This window comes from Helianthus annuus, chromosome 15, assembly GCF_002127325.2.
Source record: "Helianthus annuus cultivar XRQ/B chromosome 15, HanXRQr2.0-SUNRISE, whole genome shotgun sequence".
In the NCBI taxonomy this organism is placed as follows: domain Eukaryota; kingdom Viridiplantae; phylum Streptophyta; class Magnoliopsida; order Asterales; family Asteraceae; genus Helianthus; species Helianthus annuus.
The window spans coordinates 171327735-171345408 of NC_035447.2; the positions used below are offsets into that span (position 1 = coordinate 171327735).

Genomic DNA, 17674 nt, shown 5'->3' on the forward strand with positions numbered 1-17674 from the left:
TTCACCAACTCACCAGCCGCAAAAGTGACACAGACTCACAGAATACACTCTTTTATCCGCAGGTCAAAAGGCTTCCACCCCCGAAAGGGTAAGTCCCCCACTGCAAGCATGTTCACTAGTCAACACATTCCCCTTTGAGCAATGTCTTTTCCTATAAATTAGACACTTCATTTACTACGGAAGACATTCCGATCAGCTCTGATCCTTGGAGAATCTCTGATCATTGTTCTCGAGTACTTGCTTCATGCAAGTCACTTTCTTTCACATTCAACACACACATTCCTTTTGCTCATACATCCGAATCTGAACACACTTCAGAGGAGGATCTTGAGCAAACAACAAAAACAATCTAGTGAACCTCTCTCCACGTCTTGCAAACGTGGGGGGACCCCATGACCTACGTTAGGCAAAGTTGAACTCTTCAACCCTTTTGCCTAACTGGCCCAGCAACTATCCTTGGTCTATTATTTGTTGCATCAACAAGTTGGCGCCCACCGTGAGGCTACGCCACTATTTTTCTTCAAAAGACCCAGTAGTGTAGCTCCATTATCTTGAAATTATCATGTCAGAAAGTGGATCCCCGGGAGAAGTGAATCAGGTTCCAAACACCACTACCCCAGGTACTAGCCAGACTCATGTGGCTATACCAACTTCTTTTTCGACTCCGGGAAGCACTCCCGAGTTTCTCACTTTCAACACTCCAACCCCATCCAGGTCCGGGGTCCCTTCCCCTAATGTTGGTGTCTCTGGCACCCCCTCACATGCTAAACTTACCCCTGAAGGGGTCGCTAACAATTTCCTTGAGTTGAGGTCTCTTCTCAACCAATATGTGAGTAGGGAAAGGGACAAGGGAGTGAGGATTCGTTTAGACTATGATGAGTCAGAACCAACACTATCTCCTGGACCTCCTATCCCTCCTTTTGCATCTAGGGATGAGGCTGGTCCCAGTAATCCTCCTCCAAACCCTAACCCATATTTATCCGCAAGGCCAAATCCTACAACATATCCTCTCTTTTCATCCCAACCAGCCACCAATGGTGCTCCTTTGGGCCATGAGCTGACCCTTGACCAGCTCCTACAGTCCCCAGTGACGAGTATTCCACCCTCAACAACAACTTCATGGGAACAGACCTTGTCCGTACTCCCCTTGGCATGAAGTGCCGTTATGAGCACTCCCTTGGGAGTTAGCTGCTCAGTTGCACCCGGAAGCCTTCAAGGCTTCAACCTAATGCCCCAGATGATGGCCCAGATGATGGCCAACTTCCCATGGCATCACTTTATTAATCAGGTGATAGACACTCAAGGGAACAACAATAATAGCAACAACGCGGGTGCAAGGGTTGAAGAAGATTTTGCCAAACCTTATAAGCCAAGTAACCTCTCATGCTTTTCACAGAAAATAGCCGATTACGATTTTCAAACGAAGATTAAAATGCCATCCCACATCAAAACATATGATGGGACTGAAGATCCCGAAGACCATCTTCAGATTTTTACTGGCACTGCAAGAATTGAGAAATGGTCAAATGCTGAATGTTGTTTAATGTTCATGCAAACCCTTGTCGGATCAGCCAGAATTTGGTTCAATGAATTACCTGTTCGAAGAATTCGAAGCTTCGATGACCTCAGCAAGGGGTTCCTGGCCAATTTCTCCCAACAGAGGTGATATGTTAAAGATGCTACAGTAGTCTTTCAGATCAAATAAAGAGATGATGAGAGCCTTCGAGAGTTCATAGAAAGATACAAGAAGGAGGATCTAACATATGTAGGGGCAGATGAAAAGATGAGGGTGATCGGTTTTATGAACGCCATTACATCCAAATATCTCACAAGAGATTTCAACAAATCCATGCCCAAGACCTTGGAAGAAGCTCTCGAAAGTGCTGAAGCCCACATCCGGGGAGAGGAGGCAGTAGACATTAAAGAGCAAAGGAAAAGAGGATCCAGCCGGCGAGGCAACAGCCCAGCTAGAAAAAGGGGGAACTTTAACTCCTATGACAGACGCCAAAAGGGTTCAGACCATCGAAGGTCTGAAGGCCGGAACCCTTCCAGCAGGGAGAAAGGCATAAGTTTCATACCCCTCACCAAGACTTCTCAAGAAATCCTCGCCACAGAAGAGGTCAAGCAAAACTTTCGGCCTCATAGGCCTCTCCCCAAGAGCAGAAAGAATGAAAATTCCACACAATACTGTGAATTTTATGAAGAAAAGGGGCACCACACCAATGATTGCTTCCAGCTTAACAAAAGGATTAAAGAAGCTGTTAAGTCCGGGGAACTTGCTCACTTGGTAAAGGGAGTAAGGGACAAAATGGCTGAGGGAAAGGGCAAGGATGTCAATATGGTGGATTTTGATGGAAGGGTTCCACACAAAAGGCAACGGTTGGAAGCTTGGGAGCGTCAGTGTGTTTGCTTTCCTCCAACCGAGAAAGACCCTTTTTCAAACCCTCTTGTGGTAGAAGCAACTGTGGGAACATTACAAATGAGCAGAGCATACATAGACACTGGTGCTGCCACCGAAATCATGTTTGAAAAGTTCTTAAACCGTTTGAGCAATGAAGAACGTTCAAGGCTTCAACCCTCTGGGACCTCCATAAAAGGTATTGCCGATATACCCCTCAAGCCTTTAGGGCAACTGACACTTGATGTTCGTTTCAGTGAAGGACAGAAGGAGAGAATCCAACCACTCACCTTTGTGGTTATCAATATACCTTCAAACTATGATGTGATCATTGGATGGCCGGGGCAGTGTGCATTCTATATGGCTGTGTCGGTTGGCCATGGCACTGTCAAGTTTCCCACCGAGAGGGGAATAGCAACCCTTCAACCTTCTCAGGAGGCCTACATGGTTGAAGGTGAAAGTTCCAAAAGTGAAGAAGACAAACAAAGGCTAATTATAAATCCTAAGCACCCGGAGCAGAGGATAAGAGTCAATCCAAGCCTTTCACAAGAAACCCTCTCATATCTTGAAAAGTTGTTAACACATTACAGTGATGTCTTTGCTTGGTGCCCGGAAGATATGACAGGCATCCCTTGAAGCATTGTTGAATAGGAGCTGAGAATACCACCTGATGTCAAGCCTGTTGTCCAAAAGAAACGAAGTCTACCCCTGAAAGAAGCTTAGCTGCATGCCAAGAGGTTGAAAAGCTTTTGTCAGCCGGCATTCTCCGAGAAGTCAAGTACCAATCCTGGGTTGCAAACCCGGTCATGGTTTGAAAACCAAACAATTCTTGGAGAATGTGCATAGACTTCAAGGATCTTAACAAGGCTTGCCCCAAAGATTGCTACCCGTTACCAGAAATTGATCTCAAGGTTGACTCCCTCTCCGGTTACCCTTTCAAGTGTTTTCTTGATGCTTACAAGGGTTACCATCAAATCCTCATGAAGGAAGAAGATGAAGAGAAGACCGCGTTCCACACAGACAAAGAGATCTTTTGTTATCGAAAGATGCCTTTTGGCCTCAAAAACGCTGGAGCAACCTACCAACGCCTTGTTGACAAGACCTTTGCAAGTCAAATTGGCAAAAACATGGAGGCATATGTCGACGACTTGGTGATCAAAAGCAAAATGGAATATCAAATTCTCGATGACATCCAAGAAACCTTCAAGAACCTAAGAAAGGTCAATATGAAACTCAACCCCGAAAAATGCTCATTTGGGTTTGAGGAAGGTAAATTCCTTGGGCATATTGTGGGAAAACAAAGCATTAAAGCAAATCCAAACAACGTGAAAGCTGTTCTTGAAACCAAACCACCGAAAAGCAAGAAGGAGGTTGAAAGCTTAAACGGGAAGCTTGCAGCCTTGTAGCGTTTTACCTCAAAATTGGCTGAAAGGTCTTTACCCTTTTTCAAAACGCTCAAGGGTTGCTCTGATAAGAAGGACTTCAAATGGACTGAGTAGGCCGAAGAAGCCTTCAACCAGATGAAGCAACACCTAGCTTCCCTACCTGACATTGCAGCCCCAGAAACAGGAGAATTAATCTCAGTATACCTCTCAGTCGCTGAAGAAGCAATAAGTGCGGTGCTCACCATTGAACGGGACAAGGTTCAGGTACCCGTTTATTTCTTCAGCAAAACACTAAAATTGGCTGAAATCAAATATCCTCCCCTGGAAAAACTTGCTCTAGCCCTAGTTCAAACAGCTAGAATGCTTCGAAGGTATTTCCAAGCACACCCTATACAAGTGGTCACCGACCAACCTATTAAGAGTGTGCTTGAAAAAACTAGAAAACTCGGGACGATTAGCCAAATGGGCAGTGAAACTAGGTGAACATAATATCACCTATGTCCCAAGAAAGGCCATCAAACCCAAGTCTTGGTTGATTTTATCGTAGAAGTCTCAAAGAAAACAATCACCGAAGTGAACACCACTGCCACTGAACCCTCAGACCTTGAAGCCTGGAAGCTTTTTACCGATGGGGGTTCAAGCGTTGAAGGGTCAGGGGCTGGGCTCATTCTAATCAACCCAGAAGGGTTAGAATTCACATATGCTCTTCGCTTTGATTTTCAGATCACCAACAACGAAGCTGAATATGAAGCACTAATAGCTGGCTTAAGACTAGCTAAAGAAATGAAGGTCCAGAAGCTTGAAGTGTTCACAGATTCGTTGCTGGTATCAAGCCAAGTGAATAATAGCTACATTGCAAAAGAGCCCAACATGAAAAAGGTACAAAGAAAAATCAAAAGAATTGATGAACACCTTCTAAACATGTACCATCAAGCAAATTCCCAGGTCTCAAAACAACAAAGCAGATGCCTTGAGTAAACTCGCATCTCTCACTTTTGCCCACCTTACCAAGAAGGTATTGGTAGAAGTGTTACAGGCTCCATCAATCGATGAGTTGTAAGTTCAAGATGTAATCACCGAAGAAGATCCAAATTGGATGACTCCAATCAAGAAATTTCTTAAAACGGTGAATTGCCTAGTGATCAAACAGAGGCTGAAAGGGTTAAGATCAAGGCAAGGCAGTGTATACTACAAGGTGAAACCCTCTACAATAAGGGTTACCTTGCACCCTTGCTAAGATGTGTCGGTCCCGAGCAAAGTCAGTATTTGGTCAAAGAGGTTCATGAAGGTATATGCGGAGCTCATTTTGGAGCTAGGTCGGTGGTTGCAAAACTAATGAACCTTGGGTATTTTTGGCCCTCCATGCACCGAGATACCACTGAGCAACTAAGGAAGTGTGATGCCTGCCAAATTAATGCATCAGTCCCGAAAAGTCCCAAACATGATCTTGTCCCTATAACCTCAGCATAGCCATTTTATAAATGGGGGATGGACATTGTCGGTCCATTTCCCCCAAGCAAAGGTGGAGTAAAATTCTTGTTGGTGGCCATAGATTATTTCACCAAGTGGCCTGAGGTTAAACCACTCGCAAAAATCACGGGCAAACAAGTCATTGACTTTGTTTGGGAAAACATTATTTGCCGTTATGGATTGCCAGGAGTACTCGTTACCGACAATGGAAAGCAATTTGCCGAGAAGCCTTTCAGTGTTTGGTGCAAAGAATTCAGAATCAATCAGGTTTTCAGCTCAGTGGCGTACCCGCAATCAAACGGACAAGTTGAGAGGACGAATCAAAGCATAGTGGAAGGTATCAAAACAAGATTGGGAAGGTATGAAAGCAATTGGCTTGAAGAATTGCCAAGTGTTCTATGGGCCATAAGAACAACCGAAAAAACAAGCCACAAAAGAACACCCTATAGCTTGGTATTTGGGTCCGAAGCCGTGATTCCAGCTGAAATAGGAGTTGTAACACAACGAATTGTCAACATGGATCTCGAAACAAACCAAAAAGAGACCATGTTGAACTTACAACTCCTAGAGGAAGCACGAGACCAAGCTGCAATTCAAGAGGCCAAGTATAAGCAACGAATGGAAGCCTACTACAACAAGAGAGTCAAGAATGAACGCTTCAAGCCAGGAGACCTGGTGCTTAAAACAATGAAGCTAGCAAAAAAGAGAACCAAGGAAAGCTTGGCCCAAAATAGGAAGACCCGTATATCATCCTTGAAGCACATAAGGGTGGATCTTACAAGCTAGCAGACTCATAGGGTAAAAGGCTTCCAAGGCACTGGAATGGAAAAACCTTGAAAAGGTTCCATGTCTAAATGGAAGAGATTGGTTTGTATTTCACAAGTTGTATTTCAAGAGTAGCACTATGAATACCTTTTGTAAAAACAATATCTCTTGAATGGATGAAGTTGTTTTATCAAATTTGTCTTTCTATCCTAAGATCAGGTTGAGAACCTAGCAAAAAACTCCATGGCAAGGGCCATGTAAGGGGATGAGCTCCCAGGCCACATCGCTCAATAGGTTCAAGGGTTGAATGGACCTATATAAGGGGTGAGTTCCTAAATCAATACAACTCCATGAGACTTATTATCAAAAACAAAATTGTCTCATAGACAGGTTTGAACAGCCTACACCAAATGTTCCTTAAGCCTTAGAAAAATAACCAACAAACAGGCTTACGAAATCAAATAAAGACAACAAAAGAAATAGGATAGGTGCTATGTCTTCTTGTTAAAAATACCAAGGCTAAGTGACTGCAGCACTGAACCCTTTAAGGTATAAAAAACATAAAGACAACACAAACTCAACAAAGACAAAGCTACAAAAAAACAAAAATAACCTAAGGAATAATGCAACAACTTGAACGAAAAATTATAAAAAACTTAAAGATACAAACCAAGCCAAGTCACAAAACTAAGAAGCCTTAGAGGCTTCAAGCTACATACGTGACAACTCAAAGCCTTAAAGGCTTCAACGTACATACGGGATAGCCAAAAAGCTTGAAGGCTTGAAGCCAACCAAGCTGCCCTAACAAAATAGGCACAAGTATAAAAAACACAACACAAAGCAAATAGTTAAACATAATAGCATAGCAAAGAAAGCCTTGACAGACTTTCAAATATCCAAACCAAGTTAAAAGCAAGCCCTAACGACTTGTAAGCTGAAAAATTGGTCAAACGGCCATAAAGGCCTAACCACAACCACATAACAAGAACCGTAAGGGTTCCTGTAAAACCTAATATTGTTTTAGTTAACATTACAAACCATGAATTGTTTTAAAGAGTGCTAAGAAAGCTACGAATATCATGCATCAGTGGAAGGCTTAGAAGCCCCAGAACTGTTACCTTTGGTCTTCTTGGTCTTCTTAGCCTTCGAGCCCTCACCACCAACAGCTGAACCCTCCAAGCTGGCATCCTTAGCAGCATCAAGTTCTCCCGAAAAGGTATCTTCGCTATCTCCTGAATAGGAACGTTTCCTTGAAAGAGAGCCAAGCACTTCGGTACATACATTCTCATTAAGACCATCCGGCTTTAGTTCCTGCAAAACGGAGAGGGGCTTAGCATAGCAAGAAGCAACCTGGCTCACATACGGGTATGTCAACCTCTCCATCTGCTCAACGGAACCTTTGAAGACATCAAAAGCCTCAGGACAGTACAAAGGAGATTTTTCCAAAGGATGGCCAGACTCATGAAGCTTATAACCTGCAACAAGACCTTGATGTTTCCCCAGGTTGAGCAGTTTCGTGTAAACTTCACCAACAGCAGAATTAAACTCTTTAGAGTGAAGAAGATAGGTAATAACTTGATGAAAACCCTGCTCAATAAGCCACTGGTTATCCCTAGTGGCTTGGGCAACCAAAGCCTTCAAGCCATCTTTTTCTTCATCAAAGGCCTTCTGTTGAACAGCCAAGGCCTCCCTATCAGATTTTAGCTTTAATCGGTCAGCTTCAAAACCCTTTTTGAGATCATTCATCTCAATTTTGTGTCTTCTCGTCAACTCACCCACTTTCTTGACCCAAGCTAGCTGCTTTTCAGAAAAGCTATCAATCTCTTTTTTCATAGCGGCAATCGAACCTTTCATCTTTTCCTTCTTCTTGGAGGCTTCCTCATATTCCTGCATGCCCTTGGCAAAAACGGGTAACACCTTCAGCCAACAAGGCTGAAAGGTTGCAGGAACTCAGCATCATCCTAGAAATTAGATGATCAGCCTCCATCTCAGAAATAGCGCTTCGAACACCAGGAGGAGCAAAATGAGCTAAGGCTTCAGCACAAACAGCCGGGTCTTTGAAACTATCTCCAACTTTAACCCCCTAGTTGGGCACATAAACCTCTTGACCCTCTGAACCTTCGAAGCTCTCAACGCTTTTGACTGACGAACCTTGAATGACAGGAGTGCTACCTTTCTTAACTAACTTCTTCTTCTTGCTAGAAACAATCAACTCCTTCTCCTTACCCTTGCTGACATCAATAGCTTGCTCTGCTGATACTTCGATATCATCGCTAACATCGATAGCCTCCAAACCAGATGGCTGATCAGCACCTTTCAGATAACGTTTTGAACGACGAGTGGAAACCTTGGAAGCAGTAGCCTTGGTAAAGCCTTTGACATCGGGAATATTTGCATATCCAGAACCCTCGAACCTATAATCAGAACCCCTAACAACCGCATCCTCACCCGGAGTAGCAGCAACATCATCAAAGGCAACGTCGAAGGTATCATCACTTTTGATAAAGTCAAGTGCAGACATAACTACAAAACAAACATAAAAACACATGAGCAAACAAAAAATAGGAACATAAGAGCACGAGAAGAATAAATGAATACCTTTCCCATCTCTCAAAAGCACCGGGTCTCGATCACGTTTTTCCCACAACTTACTAAGACCCAACAACACCAACAAATGCTCGGGAAAGGTACGAAGCCTTGAAGGACACTCCCTAAGAGTTTCTAAAAAACGAGCATTTATATCAGAAGCAGAAGGTTCAGGTTCATTCAAAACGGTATCCGGGTGTCTCCAAACAAGTTTAAAAGGAACAATTTCCTCGGACACCAAGAAAAACCGGTCCTTCCAGACCCCAAGGGTAGAAACCATAGACGAAATCAGGCAAGTGTCAACTTGAGTGGTCTCGAAGGTAAACCAATCACCATTCTTAGCCAATCGGAAAAAACGGCGAAATGACAAAAGAGTTGGGTCATACCCGGAGGCCCGACACAAAATTTCAAAATATAAAACCCTAGCCATGCCAAGGGGGTGAACCTGACCAAAAGATATGCGATAATATTCCAAGATATTCAAAACAAAGTTTGAAAACGGATGACGAAGATTGGAAAACTCAAAATGTCGAATACAAAGCAATCGAACCAGGAGGACATCGATCGATAGACTTATCACAAGTCGGTGCAACCGGTTTAAACTTCGTCCCTATTCCCCACTCCATACAAAACACATCGACTTCCTCTTGAGTCATTCGAGAAAACGACTTTGCCAAATCCTTACGAGCACCCATGATATGAGAAAATTAAGCAGAAAATAAGCAAAGGAAACTAACCTGTTTTGAAAAAAGGGGAAAACTTGAGAAAAAAGAGAGCAAGTGATGTTTTTCTGTAAAAGTATATGTAAATTAATGAGTTAAAAATAATATAATTAGGCGATAGAATTAAAAACCGCCGCCTGACAAACTGCCACAAGTTATATCAACTGTCTTGTCAAAATTCAAAATTCAAAAAACCCAAACTGTTTCCAACCCTTCAAGCTTTAAACCCTTGAAGCCTTTGGGCAGTGGAATACATGTATAAAAGTCAGAAGTCTTTGAGCTCATTTCCCAAAACCTCTGACTTGGGAGGCTGATGACGGGGGTAGCCCAAGACCAAATAAAAGTGACTTAAATACATGAATGCTCAAAAGGTTAAATGGTTCAAAGGTTGAAAACCTGGGGAGTTGAGATAAAGCAATGCAGGAACAGTATAGGGTCACATCTCTGGATTGCTACACCAACTCACCAGCCGCAAAAGTGACACAGACTCACAGAATGCACTCTTTTATCCGCAGGTCAAAAGGCTTCCACCCCCGAAAGGGTAAGTCCCCCACTGCAAGCATGTTCACTAGTCAACACTTTCCCCTTTGAGCAATGTCTTTTCCTATAAATTAGACACTTCATTTACTAAGGAAGACATTCCGATCAGCTCTGATCCTTGGAGAATCTCTGATCATTGTTCTCGAGTACTTGCTTCATGCAATTCACTTTCTTTCACATTCAACACACACATTCCTTTTGCTCATACATCCGAATCTGAACACACTTCAGAGGAGGATCTTGAGCAAACAACAAAAACAATCTAGTGAACCTCTCTCCACGTCTTGCAAACGTGGGGGGACCCCACGACCTGCGTTAGGCAAAGTTGAACCCTTCAACCCTTTTGCCTAACCGGCCAGCTACTATCCTTGATCTATTATTTATTTCATTAACAGTAATTGGTATAAGTAATTGATAGTATGAAGTAGTTTCAGTGTGTAATCTCACTAAAAATATCTTTTAGTTGAGAAACACTTGCAAAAGATTTTTCTTTTTCATCCTTTCAAAAAAAATTCATGTTGAAACGTTAATAAAAATAATCACCGAATTTTATAAAATATTTCATATTTTAAAGATTTAAAGCAAATTATCTGTTTTCTGTATTTTACTGTTTTTTCTTGAATTTTTAAACATGGAGCTTGCATTACTAATGAAATTGAGAATATAATAAACTTTTACATGCCAATGAGATCTGCCATACTTGCTGCCAGTTTGTGTTGTAATAAACTGATTACTGTTCAAATTAGCTACACCGCCAAACAAGAATGACGACTTGCTTTAGCTCATTTTGTTGTAACCGAGTTTTTGGGTCAACGCGTAATTGCACATTTGCTTTGCACTCATTCTGTATTCCTTATAGATCGCAATGTAATCCTAAACCATAAACCCTGAACCTATCTTAAATAGTACAGTCTGCTATGCGTGTCGATGCAAAACCTATCATAATTTTTCAATTCAGTTGCTAATTGTTTAAAATGATTCAACAGATCATGACCCGAACATCAATCTCTCCTAATCAACGATGGCAAATCGATTGTACAAAACAGGCCTCAGCTTCAACAACCACTTGGTCAAACCCGTCAAGATCAACAAGTTAAGGTATTTACAAGGTATCCATCACAACTTTCAGTTGACTCGCTTCGGGTCCAAAAAGACTTTGCATATAGAAACAAAGTCCCCATGAAAATCGAGTTTATTGTGAGCAATATGCTGGTATACTTGACGAAAAAGTCAAACCTTGACCAAATGTGCATCGGCAACCGAGGAATTAAGGTCTTCTCGAGATTGTGATCGTCTGCTTTGAAGACGCATTTGACCCCGGTGAGGGCCAGAGTAAAACGCACCCATGTTACTGCTACTATCGAATTGGGACTGACCCAGACTACTTGAGGAAAAACTATGTGCAACACTGCTAGATGACGGGTATAGTGAAGATTCCGCCAGCTGGATATCCGAACCAAAGGCCCGGTTTTGCGCACTTGCCACCGGGCTCAAAGGCATCTTAACTCTTCCTTCCCCTGAGACACCACCACAAATCACAAGTTAAATGAATATTAAAAGAAAGAGTTGATAACTTGGTATCATAACAAGCCAAGAAACTTTTTTTTATTAAAAAGTCGAGTAAATTGCCATTTTCGTCCCTGAGGTTTGGCCATTTTTGCGACTTCCATCCAAAGGTTTGTTTTTCACATCTGGGTCCTCGTGGTTTCAAAATCTTGTCATTTTCGTCCCTGGGGGCCAAACCTCGAAGGACGCAAGTTACAATAAATTGCCAAACCTTAAGGACGAAAATGGTAAGATTTTGAAACCACGAGGACCCAGATGCGAAAAAACAAACCTTTGGATGAAAGTCGCAAAGGTGGCCAAACCTCAAGGACGAAAATGACAATTTACGCTTAAAAAGTCCCTCAACTTAATTTTGATGATTAAAGTTCCTCAATTTGTAAAAGGTACACGAAAAAGTCGATAAACTATTTTTTTTTTTATATTAAAGTCACTGAACTTGTCTAAAATGCACAAGCTTGTGATTTTAATTAAAAATAATGATTTTCTTTATCAAAATTTGATAATGTCATATTCAATACTTTTGTTTAAAAGGATTATACAACAATAGTTTAGTAACTTTTCGTTTACTTTTTACAAGTTGAGGGACCTTTATATACCAACATAACGTTGTGGGACTTTTTATTAAAAAAAAAAAAAAAAAAAGAGTAAAATGCCATTTTCTCCCGGAGGTTTGGCCACTTTTGCGACTTTCGTCCAAAGGTTTGTTTTTCCGCATCTGGATCCAAAAGGTTTGAAATCTGGCCATTTTCATCCGACTCGTTAACTCCATCCATTTTTTTACGTTAAGTCGGGGGCATTTTCGTCATTTTAGCTGTTTGTTTTGTTTATCTATATCAAAATGGCAAGATTGAATGACGGAAATACCTCTGACTTGTCGTTAAAAATGGATGGAGTTAACAAATCGAATGAAAATCGTAAGATTTCAAACCTTTTGGATCCAGATGTGAAAAAACAAACCTTTGAACGAAAGTCGCAAAGGTGACCAAACCTCAGGGACGAAAATGGCATTTTACTATAAAAAATAAGAAAGTATAGGGGTCTTTTACGGTAATAACCCTACAAGAAATCACCTGAAATAATAGGACTCCATCGCCGGAAATTAAGAACAGAAGTCCCCGAGGCGTTGTTGTGTCTGAAAAACGGCAGATACAACCTACGGAAGAATCGGGGCCCACAATTACCCGCACATGATAACGCACAAACCACAAGAAACAAAGAAACAACCAATATCACAGAAACGATAAGCGGGTTTATCTTCATTTGTAACAATCTGTAGCTATGCAGGCCTGCACGTGTCGATATCGCTTTCCCAGCTTCCAATAACGCAACACCCGCTGTCCAAGTAATACCTCCCGAACCAATAGTCATTTGACGGTCCGTTATGTGCAAGCCTTCTCGTAATAGTAAAACGATATACGGCGCCCTGAAGCAGTATTGCTCGATAAAAGGCTGAGGTGGCACACTCGTCTTAGCAGAATCCCATGTTTTTTCACAAAATTCACGACCTTTTTCTAGAACATCGTCAAGGGCAGCATCCGAACTCAAGTTGAAGAACCTATACACAACGTAAAATCCCGACATCGCGTAGAATTGTCCTTGCGGACGCGGGAAGTTTTTTTGAAGCGCGCACGGGTGTAAGTCACAATCGATTCCTTGACTTTGAGTTGACCATTCGGATATATTGACCGTGATCTTCGCTAACGCACTGCATTCCTCCCATTTCGGTTCACCGATTAGCTGAATGGGAATTCCCGATTTTCCGACTTTACCCAAAACTTTCCGTCTGTTCGATTGTGACGTTTGACACTGGGAACATATATATCTCTCTTTATATCCAGACTGCAAGCACGGATGTCGAATCACAGCTTTTCCATTAAGTAAATTCGGTTGCGGATTCTTCTTTAAAAGATGAACGACTGATTTGTCAAACGCGTCGTTTAAACCGTAACCCGGGAGGGAATAAGCGCTTAAGTGATGGTTAAGCGGACCGATTTGTAAGTTTAAGCTAGTCTCGTTGTTGACATAATCCTCGCTCTCGAATGTCACCTGTAACGATGAACCGCCTAAATCAAGCGCACCGAACGATTCTTTCTTCGGTATAGATCCAAGCACGTTAGCGTGATAATTCAACGCAATCCACCCATAATACGCTTCTTCCATACCACTAATGATCTTAATCCACTCTTTTCGACACAAAAACGACGAATGTTTGATTATGGACCATGCATATTTCAACAGCCAATCGGAGTCGGAACTCGGTAGCCGACGAACGCCACCTGTCGCGTAAAGAAAAACTGAAGTGGACTTGTGAGCGTGTTTCGGGATTTGTTTTTCTGCCCATTTAAGAAGCGGTTTTATCGCATGCTTTAAACCAGACGCGTTACGGACCAGTTTGTCGAATCCAGGTTCAGTTTCCATACGATTATAAGCCCGCCCGCTTTGCGAACTAGGTCTGGTTTGAAGACTTTGAAGATCCTCCGGTATCGATTTCAATAAAATAGGAAGTGAGTCTGTTTTTTTGTGATTTATCGACGCTTGATAAACATAAACACGCGTTCCAGTGCTACCACAATCGAGCACAACGTAAAACCGGGCCGATCCGTGAGCCCAATTAGAATACAAAAACAGCAACCCATAAATAAAAAGAGCCAAAAAAAGAAAGCAGAAGAGAACCATGATTACCCGAACCCATTTTCGTCTTACACCGGTTTGCGGTGACGATTTCTCCTTGGAGAAACTTGTCCCACCGTTAACGAAATGATGTTGGTTCGTATTCGGTGAATGCGTTTCAACGCCAGGTATAGAATTGCCGTTTTCAGGATCAAGTCGCCGATACGTAGAGAAATCTTGAAGTGATGACGAGAGTCGTAAAAGATTCTTTTGCCTGGAACTAGGAAAACCGTAACCGTGAGGAGAACCACCGAGTGGCGGTAAACCGGATGATGCGTATGGACTGGTGGATGATTTGGAAGATGAAAACCGACTTGTTACAGAAGAAAATAGTTCTTTAATTCCACTAAACGCCATGTGTGCAGGAGTTTTAGAAGTTTTAAGACGTATAAGATTCCATCCCAAGAGGTGATACCGACGTAAGTATTAAGACCTGCATCTCCCCTTTGCGGAGCTTCTAAGAACAAAACCGTTCATGTCACTATGCGGAATATGTCACTAGTGTTGACAGTTGAAACGCATTTGTTCACCTGCAATATCACATTGTGAGCAACTTGTCAAATAATGGCATTGTCATATTAAAGTTAAAACGAGATCAAAAAATCACTCTTGACACTTCAAATTTACTCTTGCATCTGTAATCTCCATCTTTTAAATTCAATCTTCCACATTTCAGTTTGATTATAACTAAAAACGTAAATAAAATTGGCGTGCTGACTATACTAAAAACCTAATATGAGATCAAATCATTCTGACACTTTAAATTTACTCTTGCAGATCTCCATCTTCTGAATTCTATCTTCCGTCATTACAGTTTGATTACAACTATTATCCTAAATGCAATTCGCATATGATTACAACACTAAAAACCTAAAAGTGAGATCAAATCATTCTGGCACTTCAAAGTTACTATTGCATCCGCAATCTACATCACGTAAATCCTATCTTCCACCATTACAGATTGATTACAACTAAAACCTAAATGCAATCCGCGCACGCTTTCAACACAGAAAACCTAAAAAAAAGATCAAATCATTCCGACACTATAAATATACTCTTGCATCTGCAATCTCCATCTTCTAAACCCTACCTTCCGCCATTTTAGTTTGATTATAACTAAAATCCTAATTAGCAAACGATTTCAACACACACAAAAAAAAAACCTAAAAACGAGATCAAATCATTCTGACACTTCAAATTTCCTATTGCACCCATAATCTCCATCTTCTAAATTCAATCTTCCAGTTTGATTATGACTAAAATCCTAAATGCAACGTGATGGCTATGCTACAAACATAAAAATGAGATCAAATCATTCTGACACTTCAAATTTACTCTTGCATCTGTCATCTCCATCTTTTTAATTCAGTCTTCCGCCATTTCAGGTTGATTATAACTAAAAACATAATGCATTTGGTGTGATGATTATACTAAAAACCTAAAAAATAAGATCAAATCATTCTGAGTTTCTGACACTTTAAATTTACTCTTCCATATCTCCATCTTCTGAATTCTATCTTCTATCATTACAGGTTGATTATAATTTATAACTAATATCCTAATTCCTAAATGCAATCAGTGTATGGTTTTAACACAGAATACCTGAAAATAAGATCAAATCATTCTGACACTTTAAATTTACTCTTGCATATCTCCATCTTCTGACTTCAATCTTCTATCATTACAGGTTGATTATAAATTTATAACTAATATCCTAAATGCAATCAGCTCATGGTTTCAACACAGAATACCAAAAAATATGATCAAATCATTCTGACACTTTAAATTTACTCTTGCATATCTCCATCTTCAAACTTCTATCTTCCGCCATTTCAGATAATTATCATACGATTTCAACACAGAAAACCTAAATACGAGATCAAATCATTCTGACACTTGAAATTTACCCTTGCATCTGCAATCTCTATCTTCTATATTCAATCTTCCACCATTTCAGTTTGATTAGATCTAAATTCATAAATGCAATTCCACTTCCAATTCACACTTACATTTACAATCTCCATCTTCTAACTCCTAACAAAAACCTAAACGCAAAATCAGCATACAATCTCAACACAAACAAAAACCTAAAAACAAGATCAAACTCACAATCTCAATCTTCTAAATCCTAATATCCGCCATTCCACTTCAATCGCAACTAAAAACCTAAACCTCAATCTTCCACCATTTCAGCTTGATTAGATCTAAATTCCTAAATGCAATTAGCATGATCACTATACTAAAAACCTAAAAACAAGATCAAATCATCCAAACACTTCCAATTCACACTTACATCTACAATCTCCATCTTCTAACTCCTAACTAAAACCTAAACACAAAATCAGCATACAATCTCAACACAAACAAAAACCTAAAAACAAGATCAAACTCACAATCTCCATCTTCTAAATCCTAATATCCGCCATTCCACTTCAATCGCAACTAAAAACCTAAACCTCAATCTTCCACCATTTCAGCTTGATTAGATCTAAATTCCTAAATGCAATTAGCATGATCACTATACTAAAAACCTAAAAACAAGATCAAATCATCCAAACACTTCCAATTCACACTTACATCTACAATCTCCATCTTCTAACTCCTAACTAAAACCTAAACACAAAATCAGCATACAATCTCAACACAAACAAAAACCTAAAAACAAGATCAAACTCACAATCTCCATCTTCTAAATCCTAATATCCGCCATTCCACTTCAATCGCAACTAAAAACCTAAACCTCAATCTTCCACCATTTCAGCTTGATTAGATCTAAATTCCTAAATGCAATTAGCATGATCACTATACTAAAAACCTAAAAACAAGATCAAATCATCCTAACACTTCCAAATCACACTTACATCTACAATCTCCATCTTCTAACTCCTAACTAAAACCTAAATGCAAAATCAGCATACAATCTCAACACAAACAAAAACCTAAAAACAAGATCAAACTCACAATCTCAATCTTCTAAATCCTAATATCCGCCATTCCACTTCAATCACAACTAAAAACCTAAACCTCAATCATCAAAACCACATCACAATCAAAAACCGCAATATAACACAAATTCAGATCCCGTACTAACAGCGAGTAAACAAAAATCAAAATCTGAAAACATGATAAGATAATAAGATTCGCAAACACTTACAGAATAATCAACAGCAATGAGGTTTTTGTTGACGAATGAGTGCAGAATGAGTTCGGATCTCGATCGATGAGTATGAATGAAGTGAGAGGTTTGATCGGATAGATTGAGAGGATAATTATTGAATAAATTATGGAGGAAAGTTAGATGTGGTTGCCGGAGATGGTGAAGAACGGCGGTTACCGGAAATTGGTTGGATCCAGAAAGGGGAGAATAGTGATGTTGAACAACTCCGACGCGCACATCATACCAAAGTAATTTTTAACCTTCTTTTTATTATTATTCTTTTGCTTTTTACCATTCTACCCCTCACTTCTTTCAAATGTTTTCCTATGTATATATAAATCTTATTCATACAAATATATTTGGTTAATTATCCATATATCGTGTCTTGTCGTATTGGTGTCTGTCGAGTTAACAG

The 17674-nt window shown here is 40.5% G+C and overlaps 1 protein-coding gene across 1 annotated transcript; it reads right to left on the bottom strand.

Annotated features, from left to right (window-relative positions):
• Window positions 1–10551: 10551 nt before the first annotated feature.
• On the bottom strand, window positions 10552–17564 carry LOC110912971 (probable apyrase 7). The gene is made up of 3 exons (XM_022157818.2): window positions 17257–17564; window positions 12503–14632; window positions 10552–11383 (listed from the first exon to the last, which is right to left on the bottom strand). Exons 2-3 carry the CDS (start codon window positions 14457–14459, stop codon window positions 11097–11099), a joined length of 2244 nt encoding a protein of 747 aa, XP_022013510.1. The 5' UTR covers window positions 14460–14632; window positions 17257–17564; the 3' UTR covers window positions 10552–11096.
• Window positions 17565–17674: the final 110 nt, after the last annotated feature.

Coding starts and splice junctions, on each gene's coding strand:
- LOC110912971 (XM_022157818.2), bottom strand. CDS start 14,459: ATGGCGTTTAGTGGAATTAAAGAACTATTTTCTTCTGTAACAAGTCGG. Junction 11,384..12,502: donor ATGGAGTCCTATTATTTCAG/GTGATTTCTTGT, acceptor GTGGTGTCTCAG/GGGAAGGAAGAGTTAAGATG.